At 45.7% G+C, this 17,237-nt stretch overlaps 1 protein-coding gene across 2 annotated transcripts in view; it reads left to right on the top strand.

Annotated features, from left to right (window-relative positions):
• Window positions 1–249: 249 nt before the first annotated feature.
• The window catches only part of NSF (N-ethylmaleimide sensitive factor, vesicle fusing ATPase), a 142,859-nt gene continuing 125,871 nt past the window's right edge, over window positions 250–17,237 (top strand). The window contains exon 1 of one of the 2 annotated variants that reach the window (XM_084750071.1): window positions 250–369. In XM_084750071.1, coding sequence (XP_084606197.1) covers window positions 358–369 — 12 coding nt within the window. In that variant the 5' untranslated portion in view covers window positions 250–357. Of the gene's footprint in view, window positions 370–14,497; window positions 14,521–17,237 lie in introns of those variants that run through there. The other variant, XM_084750072.1, reaches the window with a different exon arrangement.

The following is a 17,237-nucleotide window of genomic DNA, read 5'->3' as shown; positions in this document are numbered from 1 at the left end:
GGGTTATGGTCAGTAACCATGCAGGTTTTTCTCGGCGCATTCCCGTTTTAAGAGGCCTGGAAGCACAATGCTAAAAAGGCCATTAAAGGTCACGTGTCCAACTGCCGCGGCTGGCTACGTGGAAACACGGTGGTAGGACCGAGGACGCCAGCTTGTCTTCAGCCAAAATGGCGCTGCTCAGCCCGCGCGCGCGCACACGGGCTGGGGAAGGGCGCCGGGGACGCGGCCGAGCGCGGGCGCGGGCTCCCGGCGGCAGCGCGCCTGCGCGAGGGCGGGCTGCAGGCGGGCACGCGCGCGGCGGGGGCGGGCTCAGCGGAGAGCCGAGCTGCAGCCTTGGAGCCGGACGTGTCCGCGAAGATGGCGGGCCGGGTGAGTGGCTGCCGGGCAACCCCAGCTTGCAGCGGATCGCCGGGGTCGCGACCGCTGCGAGGCTCATGCGGGCTCCGAGGAGGGGGCACGAGGCCGAACACAGGGGAATGCTGAAGGAAGGGAGGTCAGAGCAGGGCTGGAGGCGAGACCGGGCAGCTGCGGCAGGGGATTAGCTCTGCTCAGAAACTCTGTCCTCTCGGAGGGTTGACTCCTAGTCCCTCCGGTCTCTCGAACCTCCCTTGCCATCCCCTGGGACTCATTTCCCTCGTCCTCCAAGCACCCCGAGGGTGGGTGACTACTGGAGGCCCCTCTGACGAACACTGAGAGTCCTCTGAGGGTTTCTGAGGTGTCACTCGTGGATAATCACCGGGGTGTAGTCTGCGGCAGTCAGGGCGAGGGTGTGGGGACCTGTTTCCCGTTCTTCCTAAATGAATGATACGGAAAGAGGAGAGGGGCTGCAAATGACTTTTATGGCTAACCTCACACCATCCTCTGGGGAGAAACCTGTCAACTGTCCAATGAAGCTGCAGTGTCTTTAGCCCGGAGTGCAGATGGATTTTGGGATGTCACGTTTTGTTTTTCTAAATGACAGTTGCTTTGGATTCATCAGGGTGTGCTGTAGTTTCAGAGATTTAAATTTTACTTCCTCCTTAAGCTTGTAGGGTCATGGGGTAGGATAGGGTTGGTGAGGAGAGATGAAGGCAGGTCACTGCTGTTATTGCAGTGTGCATCAGAGCTAAGCGCTTTGATGGACGGATTCTGCCCAGAGATTACACTGTTCGAAAACCTGGGGACATTAACTGCGTCATTACAGACTAATTCACTTGACTGATTCACTTACATCTGAATATTTGAATAAGTTTACATACATGTCTGCATATATGCAAATGCCCTGTCTAAAGAGAATTGTAGGTCATGAGTTTCTAGAGGCCCAAAGAGACCTTAGAGGTCATCAGTCGAGGTCCATCTCTGTCTCCTCCTTTTCCCAGGCGCCCCGGCTCCGTATCTCAGGCTGACCTTTCCAATTGTACTTTTGAGTCTATTTTTGCCTCCTCAGAAGCCCCTCTCCTGAATCATCAGCTGTTCTGCAACATACCGGAGCCTCTCTTGTCTTAAAGCAAACCCTCCCTCTGCCGCCACATGTCACCTTTCCTCTTCCCATTTCACAGTGATAAATTCTGACGGTTTTTCAATGCGTATTGTCTCTCACTTGTTTACCCCCTGCTCCCTCCTTGGCCCACCGCAGTCTGACTGAAACCCGTCCCTAAAATTAATTCATGTTTCTCAATCCTTGTCGTATTTGGTGTCTCAGCAGCAGCTGACGTTGTTGACCGTTGCCTCCTTAATGGAAGATGCTCTTCCATGGCTTCTGTGAAGCCTCGCTACTCTTTCGACTCCTCTCGCTCGCATACTCACCTTTCTCCATCTTATCATTGAATTCCCACCCTCTATTTTATCTCCTCTATTTTATCCCTTCTGGGCCAAAGATGTCTGTATCCCTGAGGTTTTTAAGATGTCACCCATCCCCCACAGAACTGCCCTCTAAATTCCAAATTGCTGCGTGAAAGTGTCTATTTAAATTCGGGAACAGAGGATTAGTGCATACCTTTGATCCCCGCAGAGGCAGGAGGACCTCTGATAGTTTGAGGCTAGCCGAGGCCATATAGTGAGTTCCAAGACAGCCAGGACTACAACATAGACACTGCATCAAAAATGAAAATAAGAGCCGGGCGTGGTGGCGCACGCCTTTAATCCCAGCACTCGGGAGGCAGAGGCAGGCGGATCGCTGTGAGTTCAGGGCCAGCCTGGACTACAAAGTGAGTCCAGGACAGTCAAGGCTACACAGAGAAACCTTGTCTCCAAAAAAAAAACCAAAAAAAAAAACCAAAAAAAAAAAAAGAAAGAAAGAAAAAAAAAAAAGAAAATCAATCAATCAATTCAAGACTATCTGAATCTTGTTAAATCCAAAGCTACGATCTCAGCCCACCTACCTGCTACTTTGCCCATTTTTCTCTCATTGACTGGCACCATGGCCCATCCAAGCGGAAACCTGGTGGGTATGGTGTGTGTCGGGGGTGGGGGTGGGGGGGGGAGTATGGGGAACACACGCGTAGCCATATGTGGCAGCCAAAGGGACAACATTGGGTTAGTGTTTGCCATCCACCCTGTTTGAGACAGGGTTTCTTTTGTTGTTCACCTCTGCTTATGGCAGGCTAGTTGGCTTTCTAGCCTCTGCGGAGTCTCTCCACCCAGGGTTACAGGCAGGAGCTATCCTACCTGCTTTACAGTGGTTCTGGGGATGTGGACGTAGGTCCTCACACTTGGAGGGCACACGCCTTCTCCACCAACACAACACCCCCCCCCCCCCCCCCCCCCCCCGCTCCCACTGCCCGAATCCCTAGTCTCCGTCTCTCTTGCCACATTCCCCACTCTACCCCCTGTACAACTCATCACCGCCTTCCTACCCACACACTAAAGAAAATAAAAATGATTTTTAAAAAGGATTTAATTAGGGCCCAGAAAAGGTCGGCTCGGGAACATTGTTACTTTAGGCTGTCCTCTCCTAAAATCGCCAGCTGCTGTCTCTGCAGCCTTCTCTTGTTCTCTCTCTGGTCTGGATAACTGTTACAAAGTCTCCAAGTGGTCTCCGGTTGGCGTTCTGCCCCACTTCCATTCTCCACACTGGTTGTCCTTCCCCGCCCCCTTACTGCTTAAACCCCTCCTCAGCAACATCCCCTTAGTTTTGGGAGAAGATCAGATGCTTAACGAGAGGCCTTCAAGGCTCTTTGTGGTTTTGTTGCTGTTTCCCTCCACTCACTGTCTGCGTTCAGGTTATATAAGCCTTTCAAGCTTGAAAGCCTTGAAGCTATAGTAGTTTCTATTGCCACAAGGTCTTTGCTGGGCTTTTTTTTTTTCTCCTTCTTTTCTTTGTAATGTTCTTCTCCCAACCATTTACCTCCTACTCAGAGAACACTTGCCATGCCTGTTCTGATCTCATGCTCTAAGTTGCGATACTTTGTTACCTAGCCTTGAAAACCTGTCTCCCTCTCTTAGAGATTTATCTATTTCTCATTGTAACTGTGCTGGTGTGCTGTACACTATGTGTTGGCACCTGTCTGTAATGCCAGGACTTGGGAGACAGAGGCAGGAGGATCACGATGCTTGAGGCCAGGCTGGTGTGCACACTGAGTTCTTGGCCAGCCTGAGCTATAAAAACAAAGCACCACTACTTGCCTCCACTTTATGAAAGCAGAGGCCATGCTGGCTAATTTCTCATTGGTATCTCTCTTTTAGACACTTTAGTGCATCAATTTAGTAGAATCGTCAAGTGCAATAAATTCTAGAAAATGAAGTTTAATTCCTTAAAGCACTATTACACATATGAATTTATTCTTTTTTTTCAAGCACTTAGGGTGCAAAGGTGAAAGCATATTATTGTTTTTACATCTATTTGTGTACTTGTGAGGGTGCACATCTGTGCCGTGGGTGTGTTTGGTGTCCAAAGGCCAACTTGTGGTAGTCAGTTCTCTCCTTCCACCATGTGTGTCCAGGGCTTGAGTTCTCCTGGCAAGAGCCTTTACTTGGTCAAACATCTTACTTATGCAAAGGTATGTTATTTTACTGTGGAACAATGTTTCATTGGCAGAAGAATGGACCCCTTAGAAATGCCTGCATTTGAGTACACCAAACACTTGCTGTAATGCTGCTGTTTTTTGTTGTTGTTGTTGTTGTTGTTTTTGAGACAGGGTCGCTCTGTGTAGTTCAGGCTGGCCTGGCCTTCTCTTTGTAGAATGGGCTGACCTATTCACAGAGATCTGCCTGCCTCGGCCTCTGAATGCTGGACTAAAGGTCTGTGCCAGTCCACCCAGCCCTATAATGCAGCTTCGAAAGACATTAAGCTTAACTCGAGAAATGCAAAATGATCTCATCAATGTAATTTCCGTTTTGTGTGAGTACCAGGGAGGTTAAACACTTTTCCTATTGGTCAATGGAGAGTCGCTCCACACATTGTCTCCGTAAAGCCTTTGTCCACTCTCTTGAGTTGGGATATTTGGTTTTCTTATTTATTTGTGTAGTTTTTTCTTTTGAGGAGGGTAGGACTTGCTTTAGATTTGTTAGCTGCAGATAGCATCTAGAGATCATTTTTTTCATGTTGTTTACAAGATCTTAGATTTAAATGTTATTGTTATGTTTGCCCATTTTTGGGTCTGTATGGTTTATACTTTTGTCTGATCTTCAGGACATAAAGATCTATTTTAAAGTTTTATTTGCTTTGCCTATTTTTATAATTAATTCATCTGGAGCTTATTTTTGTGTTTGGTGTGAATTATGAAGTTAATTTTATCCTTCCATGTGCAAGAACAGTTCCAGTGTTTACCGGGTCTATCCTTTATCTGCACTGACTGGTGAACTGGTGATGTTATCTCTGTATCGCAAACCATCTCATGTGTGTGTGTGTGTGTGTGTGTGTGTGTGTGTGTGTGTGTATGTGTGTGTTAGGGGTGACTCACGAGTGTACCTCTTCCTCATTTAAAACATTTTAAAATGACATTATTTATTTGCTTGTCTTTGTGTGGGGTTGGACGTGTGCTGAGGCATATATGTGTGGAGGTCAAAGGACAACTTGAAGTCTGCTCTCTCCTTCCTCTGTGTGGAAGGAGCTTTGCCTTCTCCCAGGGAGCCGTCTTTCCTGGCCAGCCTTTCCTTACTTTTCTACATTTTATATTTTTTGCCCTTTCTGTGTGAATTTTAGGAATAACTCACCCGCAAGTCCCCGCTTCTTCCAAAGAAAGTACAATCTGTCCTCCTGTTATTGATTTTGACCTGCATTCTCCTCCTGTATTTTGCAGAGATAGATACAGAGACTTTAATAAAATTCAGCCAAAGAACTTTTAGAACCGATTCCCTGCTCCCTCTCTCTTTTGGTTTGTTGGTTTTAAGCCAAAAGTTATAATATTTTATCACGACTTGTAGCTGTACATTTGAGCCAAAGGGTACCAGCTCTTTGTGAATCATGCAGGATGTTGGGTTCTTCTGCTTTATTCAGAATGGGGTGCTAAGGGTCAGTGGATTTTACAATAGTGAAATAGAGGACAGAATAGGAAAATCATTCAAGAAAGAAATACTCGTGAGTTTTAAAATCACTAGACCAATAGTATTTTACACTGGGGGGATTTGCTTTGGTTGTAAAGAGGGTTTAGTATTAGAGCGTATGAACATAGAGGTTCACGTGCAACTTGACAAGCTATGTCAGTATTATCAGGAAGTTCTGGGTCTTCTAAAGAACCTCTTTGTTGGGCTTTTTTTTTTTAATTAGTTATAGTTACTAGGACATGTTCTCCTAAGGAATGACACTGACTAACATTTTTGTGAGATAAGAGCAGATTTCATTCCCCTTGTTCAGCTTGGAGCCTGGAGTGGATGTACTGCACTCAGTAAGCGATTGCTGAACAAAGCAGCACCTTTGAAGTGTATTTCCGTATTAATGCTATCGTCTACTGACCCATCAGATAGTTCTGAGTAACGCTGTTGTTTCCTGAATGATCCAAACCATTAATAAGTGTACACAACTGCTTGACTCTCATATAGTTCGTTTTCTCTAAGATAAACACACACACACACACAAAACCCACTCAAAACTCATAAAAACACAAAATCGGGAACTATAATATACAAGCAAAAATCCAGTAAGACAAAAGAGACCCAAACAAAGCCATATGAGACAGAAAGTCTACAAAAATAGTATTGAATTCATTTCGTGTTGGACGTATGGTCTCCCCATAACTGTCTACGTATTGAGACTCCATTGAATAAACAACAATATTTCTTTTGCAAGTGGGTATCAGTTGGAAATAGCTTCTTGGATAGGGATGGGAGCCCATGTCCACACCCCTCTCTCAAGTCCTGTCTGGCTTGAACCTGTAAAGCACCTGTGCAGTCTGCCACAGTCCCTGTCAAGTTTGTATGTAAATCAGTCGGGGTTGTTGTTGTTGTTTTAATTTTTAAAACCCTAATGTATTATTTTATGTGTATATGCTTTATCTGCATGTATTTCTGTGCACTACATGTGTGCCCGAGGAGGCCAGGAGGAGAGGATCACATCACCTGGAACTGAAGTTATAGACAGTTGTGTCTGTCGTGGTTGCTGGGAATTGAACTCAGGTCCTCTGGAAGAGCAGCGGGTGCGGGTGTTCTTAACCACTGAGCCGTCTCTCCAGTTTATGTATCCCGGGTACAAGGATTCTCACAGTGTGTTCTGCAGACCAGCAGGTCAGCATCACTTGAGACCTTGTTAGGGAAGAGGTCCTCAGGCTTGCCCCAGGCTGACAGTAAGATGTGCTGAGTCTGGGACACAGCGCTGTCCATCGTCAGCAGGTACATGTGCTGCACGGGAGGGCTGAGAGCTGTTGACTTTGTGTCTTTTCCGGTGTGGTTCCTTGTGGATCGTCAAAAGTTTTTATTTTATTTTTTTAGTATATATGCAACCTTGACATTTATAAGCTTCCAGGCTGCCTTTTCTCCTTTTTAAGACCTCTACCAGCATTCAAGTTTTAGATATGTGACAAGTTGTTATTTCTTACACTATAATGAGTTAGGCCCTCCCATCCATCTTCTCACATAAAAATGTAAAATGCTAGATAAAATGTCCCGGGGCTGGTGAAATGGCTTACAGGTTAAGGTCACTTACTGTCCTTTTAGAGGATTCGTTTGGTTACCAGCACCCATATTGGGAGGCTCGACAGCACCTGTAACTCCATTCCAGGGACTCTGAGGCCCACTTCTAGCCTTAGCAGGCTCCTGTACACAACACACACACACACACACACACACACACACACACACACACAAACACACACGTGTAAATAGCAATAAAAATAAATCTTAAAACAAATTCAGGGAGGTAGCTGGCCAGAGCTTAAAGAATAAGCAGGCCAAAACCTATGTGCAAGTAGGAAGGAGAAGCCAAGCGCCTCCGCCTCCAGGGAGGGTCAGAGAACAGGAGAGAAACCTTGGTGCTTTGGGTAGAGTGCCCCTAGTGAAGACGGTACCTCCAGGGGATGCACCGCATAATAACGTCAGCTAGGAATAAACTTGTTCCATCTAGGCATCTGAAAGGAAAATTTCCTGTTGCACTTTGGTGCTGGGTAGGGTCAAACAAACAAACAAACAAAATACTCTTAAAATTTCTTTACCACTGGATTGCCTTGAAGTTTGGAATGCTGATTTCACACTACCTGGCTGGTATGAAGCGCTTAAGCCCAGTAGTTTAGGTGTAAAGTGGCACAGAAGCGGCAGGACCTCCACACCCCTGGAATGAGTGCCCTAGGAGCAACAAGCAGAAAGCCTCTTTGGAAGAAAGCATCTTCCAAGAACCCCCGAACTCAGGAGATTCCTAAAAATGAAGTTTGTTTGTTGTTTTTTAGAAATATAAACACAGAGTCACAAATTACACAGAAAGACTCAGCAAATGAAAAGTCATCAGGAACAGTAAAGACTGGGGTTAGAGAGCTGGTGCGATGGCTCAATGGGGTAGGCTCTTCTCCAATCCTAGCTGCAGCAAGTCTGTCTCAAAACAAGAACAACACCCATCGTAGCAGTCAGAATACGTCAGTGACATCTTGTGAATATTTTAGCCACTAGAACTAAATATTTGATGGTAGTTGTACCTAAATGGGGCTGGTAGGCTTATAATGTTCCTTCTAATCAGGGTGGAGTTAGAGCTACTTGGATAGCTTTAGGCTTAGTATGAATATTCATATTTCCAAGGTAACTACAGAATAATAAAAATATGAATAACAGTAGGAAATAGAATTTTTAAAAATTGAGAAAGGGAAATAAGCAGAGAAAAAGCGCAATTAAGAGGAATCAAAATCAGCTGGCCATGGTGGCGCACGCCTTTAATCCCAGCACTCGGGAGGCAGAGGCAGGCAGATTGCTTTGAGTTCAAGGCCACCCTGGTCTACAAAGTGAGTCCAGGACAGCCAAGGTTACACAGAGAAACCCTGTCTCAAACACACACACACACACACACACACACACACACACACACACACACACAGGAATTAAAATGGTAAAAATAAGTAGAAGTAGTGGCAGATGTGGTGATACACTCCTGTAATCCCAGCACTCGGGAGGCTGAGGCAGGAGGATTGAGAATTTGAGGCTAGATTAGGCTGTGTACCAAGACTCCAACAGTACCCAAAAACTCCCAAAACAAACATAGAACAATCCTACTACGACTAAATGCTTCATTCAGAAGAAAAGGATGTAATTTTAGATTTCTTTATTTCTTTTCTTCTTTTCTTTTTCTTTTTTGAGACAGGGTTCTCTGTGTAGCTTGGCTGTCTTGGACTTTGTAGACCAGGCTGCCCTTGAGGCTCAGCCAGCTTCTGCGTCCTGGAGTGGTGGAACCACGCCCAGCTGTCATGTTAGATTTTTAGAGTACATTGAAACAACTCCCAAAGTCAGTGACTATTTATTTGCTTGCTCACTTATATATTTATTTATTCATTTATCTACCTTTTTTTTGGGGGGGGGAGGCAGTTTCAAGACAGGGTTTCTCTGTGTGTCCTTGGCTGTCCTGGACTCTCTTTATAGACCAGGCTGGCCTTGAACTCACAGAGATTCCACCTGCCTCTGCCTCCCAAGTGCTGGGATTAAAGGCGTGCGCCACCATGCCTGGCCCTTATAAATTTCATTATGTAGCCTTCACTGGCCTCAAACCTACTTATGTAGAACAGTCTGGCTTTGAACTCACAGAGATCAACTTGCTACTATTTCCCAGTGCTGGGATGAAAGGCATGCATTATTTATGCCTGGCTCTCAGCAGTAATTTTTACAGTAGTCATTAAAGATACAGCTAGAAAGTAAAAAGTTATTTATTTATTATGTATTTATAGTGCCCTGCCTGCAAGTACACCTGCAGGCCAGAAGAGGGCACCAGATCACATTATAGATGGTTGTGAGCCACCATATGGTTGCTGGGAATTGAACTCAGGACTTCTGGAGGAGCCGTCAGTGCCTTTAACCTCTGAGCCATATCTCCAGCCCCATAAAAAGCTTAAAAAAATAGTTTATTTAATTTTATGTGCATTAGTGTGAAGGTGTCCGATCACTTGGAACTGGAGTTACAGACAGGTGTGAGCTGCCATGTGGGTGCTGGGAGTTGAACCTGGTCCTTTGGAAAAGCAAGCGGTGCTCTTAACCTCTGAGCCATCTCTCCAGCCTGTAACAAGCTTTTTTTTTTTTTTAAGTCTTTTTTTGTTTGTTTTTTGAGACAAGGTTTCTCTGTGTAGCCTTGTCTGTCCTGGACTTGCTTAGTAGACCAGGCTGACCTCGAACTCTACCTGCTTCTGCCTCCCGAGTGCTGGGATTAAAGGCATGTGCCACCATGCCTGGCCCACGTCCAGCTTAAAAAAAAAAGTCTAATCAGATAATTTCTAAACAAAAAAGAGGTAAAGTAACTATGTTAACATCAGACGTCGTGAACTTTTAAAACAGAAGAGATAGAGTGACATTTGGTAAGAGTTATCCATAAAGTTAAGACAGTTCTGAACACATGTGTATCTAATTGTCTCTACATACGAAGTACAGTGTTGGAACTGAGCAGGCTAGGACAGGGAAAATCAAGGGACGTAGGACAGAAAAGGATCCTTCTCACCTCAATCCCTCGGTCTCTTATCAGTGGAGTCAAGAATTCCAGCACAGTTAATATAAATTTCAGTGAAGGCCCACGTAGACCCAAGGCCTTTTGTGTAGAGGTATTACAGACATTGCTATTGCGGGACCCTTGCTTAGGCCTAAGCATGTATGGCCTTCAAGTATGGTATTATTTCTTTCCTACATATCAACCTGAAATTTTCCAAGCACCTCACAAACAAGGCTATAAGCTTCATTTACAATTTTTATTTATTTACTTATTTATTTTTACATATTTTTTATTGAAAAATAAAATAATTCATATTATATCTCATTTGCTATCCCATCCCGTGCATCCTCCCATTCCTCCCTCCCTCCCGCTTTCACCCCATTCCCCTTCCCTATGACTGTGACTGAGGGGGACCTCCTCCCCCTGAATATGATGTTAGGGTATCAAGTCTCTTCTTGGTAGTCTGCTATCCTTCCTCCGAGTGCCATCAGGCCTCCCCATCAGGGGGACATGGCCAAATATGGGGCACCAGAGTTCATGTGAAAGTCAGTTCCCAGTCTCCACTTAACTGTGGAGAATATTCTGTCCCTTGGCTAGATCTGGGTAGGGGTTTGATGATGACTGCACGTATTGTCCTTGGTTGGTGCCTTAGATCGAGCAGAACCCCTGTTCTTCTTGGAGGTTTCTAGGACCCTCTGGATCCATCTATTTCCCTGTCTCTTATATTTTTCTTACCTAGAGTCCAATTTTTTAAAAATGTCTGAATTTCTTTTTTGTGTGTGTGTGTGACCCTACCAGCTGCAGTCCATCTCAGTGCTCCTTAGGAACTACCTTGTGACTTCACTTACTGAGGAGAAAAAAGGACGTGAAGAGGTTTCTTAGCAACCCCTCGAGGTGTAATTTCAGATGCTCCCAAGTTGCTCGTATGACTGTTACGAAGAGCTTAACTGCTTTCCCTTGAGAAGCCCACATCAGTACTGGGGTGTAATGCCCTTTTCTTAGGCACCTCTGTCTCTCTCACCCATGCTTAAGTGTGTGCTAATACCTTTCCTAATAACTCCAGCCCCGCTTTATGCTACCATGCCTCAAAGCTATTTTCTGCTGCAAAGTGGCTTGGCCTTACCTGAATAGCGGGTCTGTCAGAGACTCCTGGGGCGCTCCAGCTGGAGCTGCTTCCTATCCAGCTGCTTCTGACAGAAATGGTGATGTGGGAATCTCAGGCCTCTCTTAGTAACTGATGAGTCAGCTTATAGGTATAAACTGACAAAAGCAAAATAAAAATCCAGTTCCTCTCCAGGCCTGGTGGTGTGGGCCTGGGATCCTGGCTACTTGGGAAGCAGAGGCAGGAAGTTTGCAGAAACACTTTCAGGCCCACCTAGACTACAGAGTGAGTCTGAACATTAAAAAAATAGGCCAGGAGCTGGGTGTGGTGGTGTACGCCTTTAATCCCAGCATTTGGGAGGCAGAGGCAGGTGGATCGCTGTGAGTTCGAGGCCATCCTGGTCTACAAAGTGAGTCCAGGACAGCCAAGGCTACACAGAGAAACCCTGTCTCGAAAAAAAAAAAAAACAGCAAAGACAAAAATAGGCCAGGTGCTGGTAGAGTGCTCGTCTCCAATGCATGAGGCCGTGGGTTTTAGTCCTAGTACTGGGCCAGATTGGGGGTAGATTTATTCAAAAACCAAACCAAAGCAATCCAGCTTCTCAGTTGAATTGGCCACATTTCAGGCGCTGCATACAACAACTACTGGCTGCCGGATCAGAAAACAGCGCGGAAAGTACTTCTGCACTGCTGATTTGGAAGGCACAAATTAGCAGTCTTCAACGGGCTAAATATCAGGCATCACAGCCAAGGTCCAGGGCTCTGTGTTGAACACAGTGCAAGTCAACTAAAAGTGAGACCAAATCAAAACAGAAGTAATTATGAAGGAGTGAAAAGAGGCTCCATTATATTGAAGACTGCTTAGCAAAAGGCACCGCTGTACTTTGCTCAGACTGACGTAACAAAGTTCCACATCCCCGGTGGGGTGGCTCACACAACAGAAATGTATATTTTCCTGGTTCCAGAGGCCAGAAGTTCAAATTCAGGGTACCAGCAAGATAGGCTGGTGAGTGCTGTCTACTGGACTCTATGCAACCTTTATGCTGTGTGCTCACATCACATCGTGGAGAGGGAGAGGGGGAGAAAGAGAGGGAGAAAGAAGGCCAGAATCCTGTTCAAGTAGAGCCCCATCCTTCTGATCTTACTTAACTTTAATTACCCTCGAGGCTCTAACTCCAGAGTGGTCAGCGGGGTAGCAGTGCAGGTTTTAGGGCCTCGGTATATAAATGCAGGTGGGTGGGAGGTGACCAAAGTCTATCCACAGCATACACCTTATGACAGAGGGAAGCCAGGCTGCAGAGTGCAAGAAGATATGTAAAGCACAAGCATTTGATAGAACTTGTGCCTAGAATACAAAAAAACCAAAGCAAAACAACAACAAAACTCAACCCAACAGAAAGCCAGTAGAAAAATAGGCCAAAGGTTCAAACAGGCATTTCAGAAAGATTGTGTCTGTAACATTTGCTAAGTGCCTGACCTCATTCATCATCAGAGAAACAGGAACTCAGGGAGGCAGGCAGTGCTGCACTCTGACCAGGAAGTAGATTAAGAGCACCAAGATCAAAGTGCACTGATGTGGAACAGCTGGAAGTCCTCACACTCTGCAGGAAGGAATGAAGACGAACCAGTAGAGCCACTTTGGAAACACCTATAACTTTCCAAAACATACACTGTATTTGGTTCCAGTTTGTTTTTGTTTGTTTGTTTGTTTTTTAGTTTTTCGAGACAGGGTTTCTCTGTGTAGCCTTGGCTGTCCTGGACTCACTTTGTAGACCAGGCTGGCCTCGAACTCATAGTGATCCACCTACCTCTGCCTCTGCCTCCCGAGTGCTGGGATTAAAGGCGTGGGCCACTACCGCCCGGCTTGTTTTGCTTTTCAAAACAGGGTTTTTCTGTGTAACCTGCCTGTCCTGGAAACAAACAAACAAACAAACAAATGCATGCTCTTAGGGGCTGGAGAGATGGCTTAGTGGTTGAGAGAACTGATTGCTCTTCCTGAGGACCCGGGTTCAGTTCCCAACACCCACATGGCAGCTCACAATTGTCTGTAACTTCAAGATCTAACACCTTCACACAGGTATACAAGCAGGCAAAACACAAATGCACATAAAAATTTTTTTAAATGCATGCTCTTGGATTAGGCAATGGTTTTTGTTTGTTTGTTTTTTTGTTTTTTTGAGACAGGGTTTCTCTGTGTAGTCCTGGCTGTCCTGGACTCACTTTGTAGACCAGGCTGGCTTCGAACTTACAGAGCTCCTCTTGCTTCTGCTTCCCCAGTATTGGGATTTATAGGCGTGCGCCACTGAGCCTGGCTTAGGCAATGGTTTTTAAAGAAGCGATACAGAAGCATAAACAATTGGGACGAGTAGGATTTTAACAAAATTGAAGCTTTACTGCGTCGAAGGAAATGAGTAAGAAAGCGAAGGTAACTTCGGAACAGGAGAAAGCATTTGTAAATTAGGTATCTGCTGAGCATGAGTCAAAAAATGGAAGGCACATGTTCAGAGGTAAACTTGTGCAGAGCGGGAGCCACACACTGTAACACTGCCACTCCAAAAACGGAGGCAGGAGAATCACAAGATAGAGACCATACTCTCCATCACAAGATAGAGAATTAGCTGCGAAGCAAGGCCCCGTCCCGACAGACAACCCCCCCCCAAATTCCACATAACCCTTTGCCTGGGGTTCATTGCACCAGTAGTCTTGAGGCCCCTAAGTGGAGACAATCGGAAAGCTCATGGAGGGTGCAACGCTAAGCAAAGTGTGGCCTGCCCGTAGAGTGGGCCATAGCCCAGTTGTAGGAGAGACTGAAGTGTGGTTGGGCAGGTGCTACAACCCGCTCAGATCTTGAAGACATTACAGTAAGTGCAATGGCCAGACACAAAGGACAAACACCAGATGCTTGCGTTTTCACAGATGGCTCCTTTCACCCAACATTTCATTTTTCAAGCTCACCACGTATATACACCTGTCGGTCGGAACTTGGTCCCAGAATAGAGTTGAGTGAGGAGAATTCTGAGTGCTTGTGAGAGAACGCCAAGAAAACAAGACAGCAGTCGTGCGGCTTCTGTTTCTTCACAACACGGAATTGTTCTCGGATTGTGTTTTCCTGCCTCCCCCAGGTGTAGCGGGCAGGAGTGGGTTTAACCTCGGAATACTCATGATTGCTAGCTGACGTTATTCAATTAAATGTGTAAACTCTCCTTTGTATTCCTCTGTGGAAAAACTGGTTTTTGCCACGTGGGCCTTGTCCTTGTGATTGTATGCAGCTTGAGCTCATGGGAACTTTGCTCAGGTGGTTTGTCATCACTTCCGGAGTATAAATTGATGCTCTGAGGTTGAGCCTTTAGTTCGCCTCGTTTACCGGCTCCATCCTCCCAGGCCCCGCTGCCTATTGAAAGGTAAGCATATGCCAAGGGTTAATTTCCATATAGTTGCTGAATAGTATTCCATTATGTGACTCTGACAGAGTTGCTTGTCCATTCACCTTTGGAGAACATTTGCGATGTTCCTGATTTTGTCTATCATGGACACAGATACTAGGAACCTTTATGTTTAGTGTCTGTGTGGATATAAATCTTCAGTCTTTTTTTCTTTCTTTCTTTCTCTTTCTGGTTTTGGTTTTTCGAGACAGAGTTTCTCTGTGTTAGCCTTGGCTGCCCAGGACTCTCTTTGTAGACCAGGCTGGCAGAGATCCGCCTGCCTCTGCCTCCCCAGTGCTGGGATTAAAGGCGCGCGCCACCATCCCTGTCTCAAGTTTTCAGTGTCTTGACCAAAAAAAAAAGACCTGGGGCTCCATTTGCCACGCCTCATGAACATTTTATGAGTCGGCTTTATACCGTTGCCAGGATTTGATGTTGTCGGCATTTGATGTTCTCGTTTCCTGGCATGGGTTTTCCCCCCTGAAAGACCAAGTGAAGCGTTTAAAAATACACATTTAGAAAAGAATGTTGAGGACCTGGTAGGCATCTAGAGGCTTCACTTGTTACGTGCACAGCGTCCGTCTGAGTTAGGGAGTGGTAAGAATATTCCAGGAGGCTTTGAGGATAACGCGGGCACACCAAGCTTCCCTTCCTCCATCTCATCATTTCTAGCACTGCGCATCTTCAGAATTAAAAAAAAAAATTACATTACATTTATTTATGTGGGGGTCGAGGGAGGTTTGTGCTTATACCGCGGCCTGCATGCGGACAGCTTAGGGAAGTCAGTTCTCTCCGGGATGTGGGCCTTGGGTGTAGAACTCCAGTCCTCCGCTTGGGGGAAAAGCACATTTACCCATGTGTGTCTGTGTGCTTACCTCCCTCACCCCAGTTCTGAAATAACGACTCTGAGGCTGTTATTTATGAGTAAATGCCTAGGCCATAAGCTTTGGCTCGTTTCCCGACCAGCTCGTGACTATGGCACCCGTTTATTCTCTTGTGTGTGTGCCACATGGCTGGCTACCTCTCCTTAGTTTCATGCCTTCCTCCTTCCTCAGAGCGTGCGTGGGCAAATCCACCTGCCTCTCCTTCTCTCCCAGAGTTCATCTCTTCTGCCAGAACTCCTGCCTCAGCCACCATCAGCTTTTATTGACAGGTGGTGTTTCCATACCGTACACGAGAGAATCTCGCCACACCCACTGAGGCGTCTCACCCAGCCTGGCTTTAAAATGGTAACAGGAACACCAGCTGTGGTAGTTGCACATCTGTAATTCAAACACTGTGGAAGGAGAGGCAGGAGGCTAAGAAGTTCAGGGTTAGGCCAGGCGTGGTGACGCACATCTTTAATTCCAGCACTCAGGAGGCAGAGGCAGGGGGAGCTCTGAATTTGAGGCCAGTCTGGTCTACAGAGAGAGTCTAGGACAGCCAGGGCTCTGTGTAACAGAGAACTCATGTCTTGAAAAACAAAAACAAAAAACAACTGCAAGTATTGTGTCAGTGTTTATAGTGTAGGAAGCTTGCAGATGCACATTTATGGTGACATTTTTGTGTTGCTCTGGACCAATCATAGCCATTGGTAGAGATTAGGCATTTGTGGTACTTAAAATGTGGATAGTGATCCACCAAAATGGAATTCTAAGTTTTCATTCATGGGAACAGTCATATGTCTTGGAGCTACCTTGTTGAAAAGTGAGGGTCTCCTTTTATCTTTCCCTGAGACAGTCAGTCCCACTTTGGAGTGGTCTGGTCAGAAATTGCGGCTGACTTCTTCCCACCTCCTCCCCCCCAGTGCTTGGATTACCCATGCGAGCCCCCCTCTGCGCCCCCCTCCACCCAGTTAAGTTGCAATTCTAAACCATTAGCTTTTTCAGGAGTGACCCCCTCGAGGTATCATTTTCTTCTTTCTCCCTCTCCTTTTCTTCCTCTCTCTCTCTCCCTTTCGTTCTTCATTGCTAGGGTCTTCTGTAACCTGGGCTGGTCCTTAGGCCTCTATGTAGCTGTGATATCTTAAACTCCTGACCTTTCTGCCTCCACCTCTCAAGTGCTGGGGTCACAGGAGACTGTTTCCACTCACTGCCTCATGTTGTATTTTTCTTTGTTTATTTCACTGAACTGTCATTCGATGTAAAAGTTCACTCACGTAATCCATTTTTTTCAGGGAACTTTTATATAGCAAGTGTGTTATTTAAATTCCCAACTTTAATATTGTCCAGAGAAATCTTGCTTAAGTCTCTGCCTCGCCCCCACACACCCTTTCTTTTTTTGGGGGGGGGAGGGGAAACTCTCTGTAGTTTAAAGGTTCTGGAATAACCAATGGCCTAATTACTTCCACTGGAGTTCCCTTTGGTTTCTTGACATTGCCATTCTGTAAGACTGGCCAACGGCCTGTAGCCATCTGTAATGTTTGGTATTTTAAGTTGTTAAAATGAAGACATTTCTATAACATTGAACAGTTCATGTATTTCAGTAACTGGAACAGCTCAACAACTCACCTTAGTAAATCTCCCCATCACTGACTGCGGTTTCATGTTTAAAGTGTTATGTGCCTATCGTGGTTGGCTTTCATTGGTGTTCCCTAGAGGCAGAGTTAGTTTTAGAAAAAAAATTGTGCAATTTTCCTTGGCATTTCTATGATAACTAGACAACTTGACTATTTATAGGGACTTAACACTCGTTTAAAAATGAGATACCCTGCTTGG

This window comes from Acomys minous (genome assembly GCF_964271855.1).
Source record: "Acomys minous genome assembly, chromosome: 12".
Classification (NCBI taxonomy): domain Eukaryota; kingdom Metazoa; phylum Chordata; class Mammalia; order Rodentia; family Muridae; genus Acomys; species Acomys minous.
Note: the sequence above shows the minus strand (reverse complement) of the source record. Positions and strands in the feature narration are given on the sequence as shown.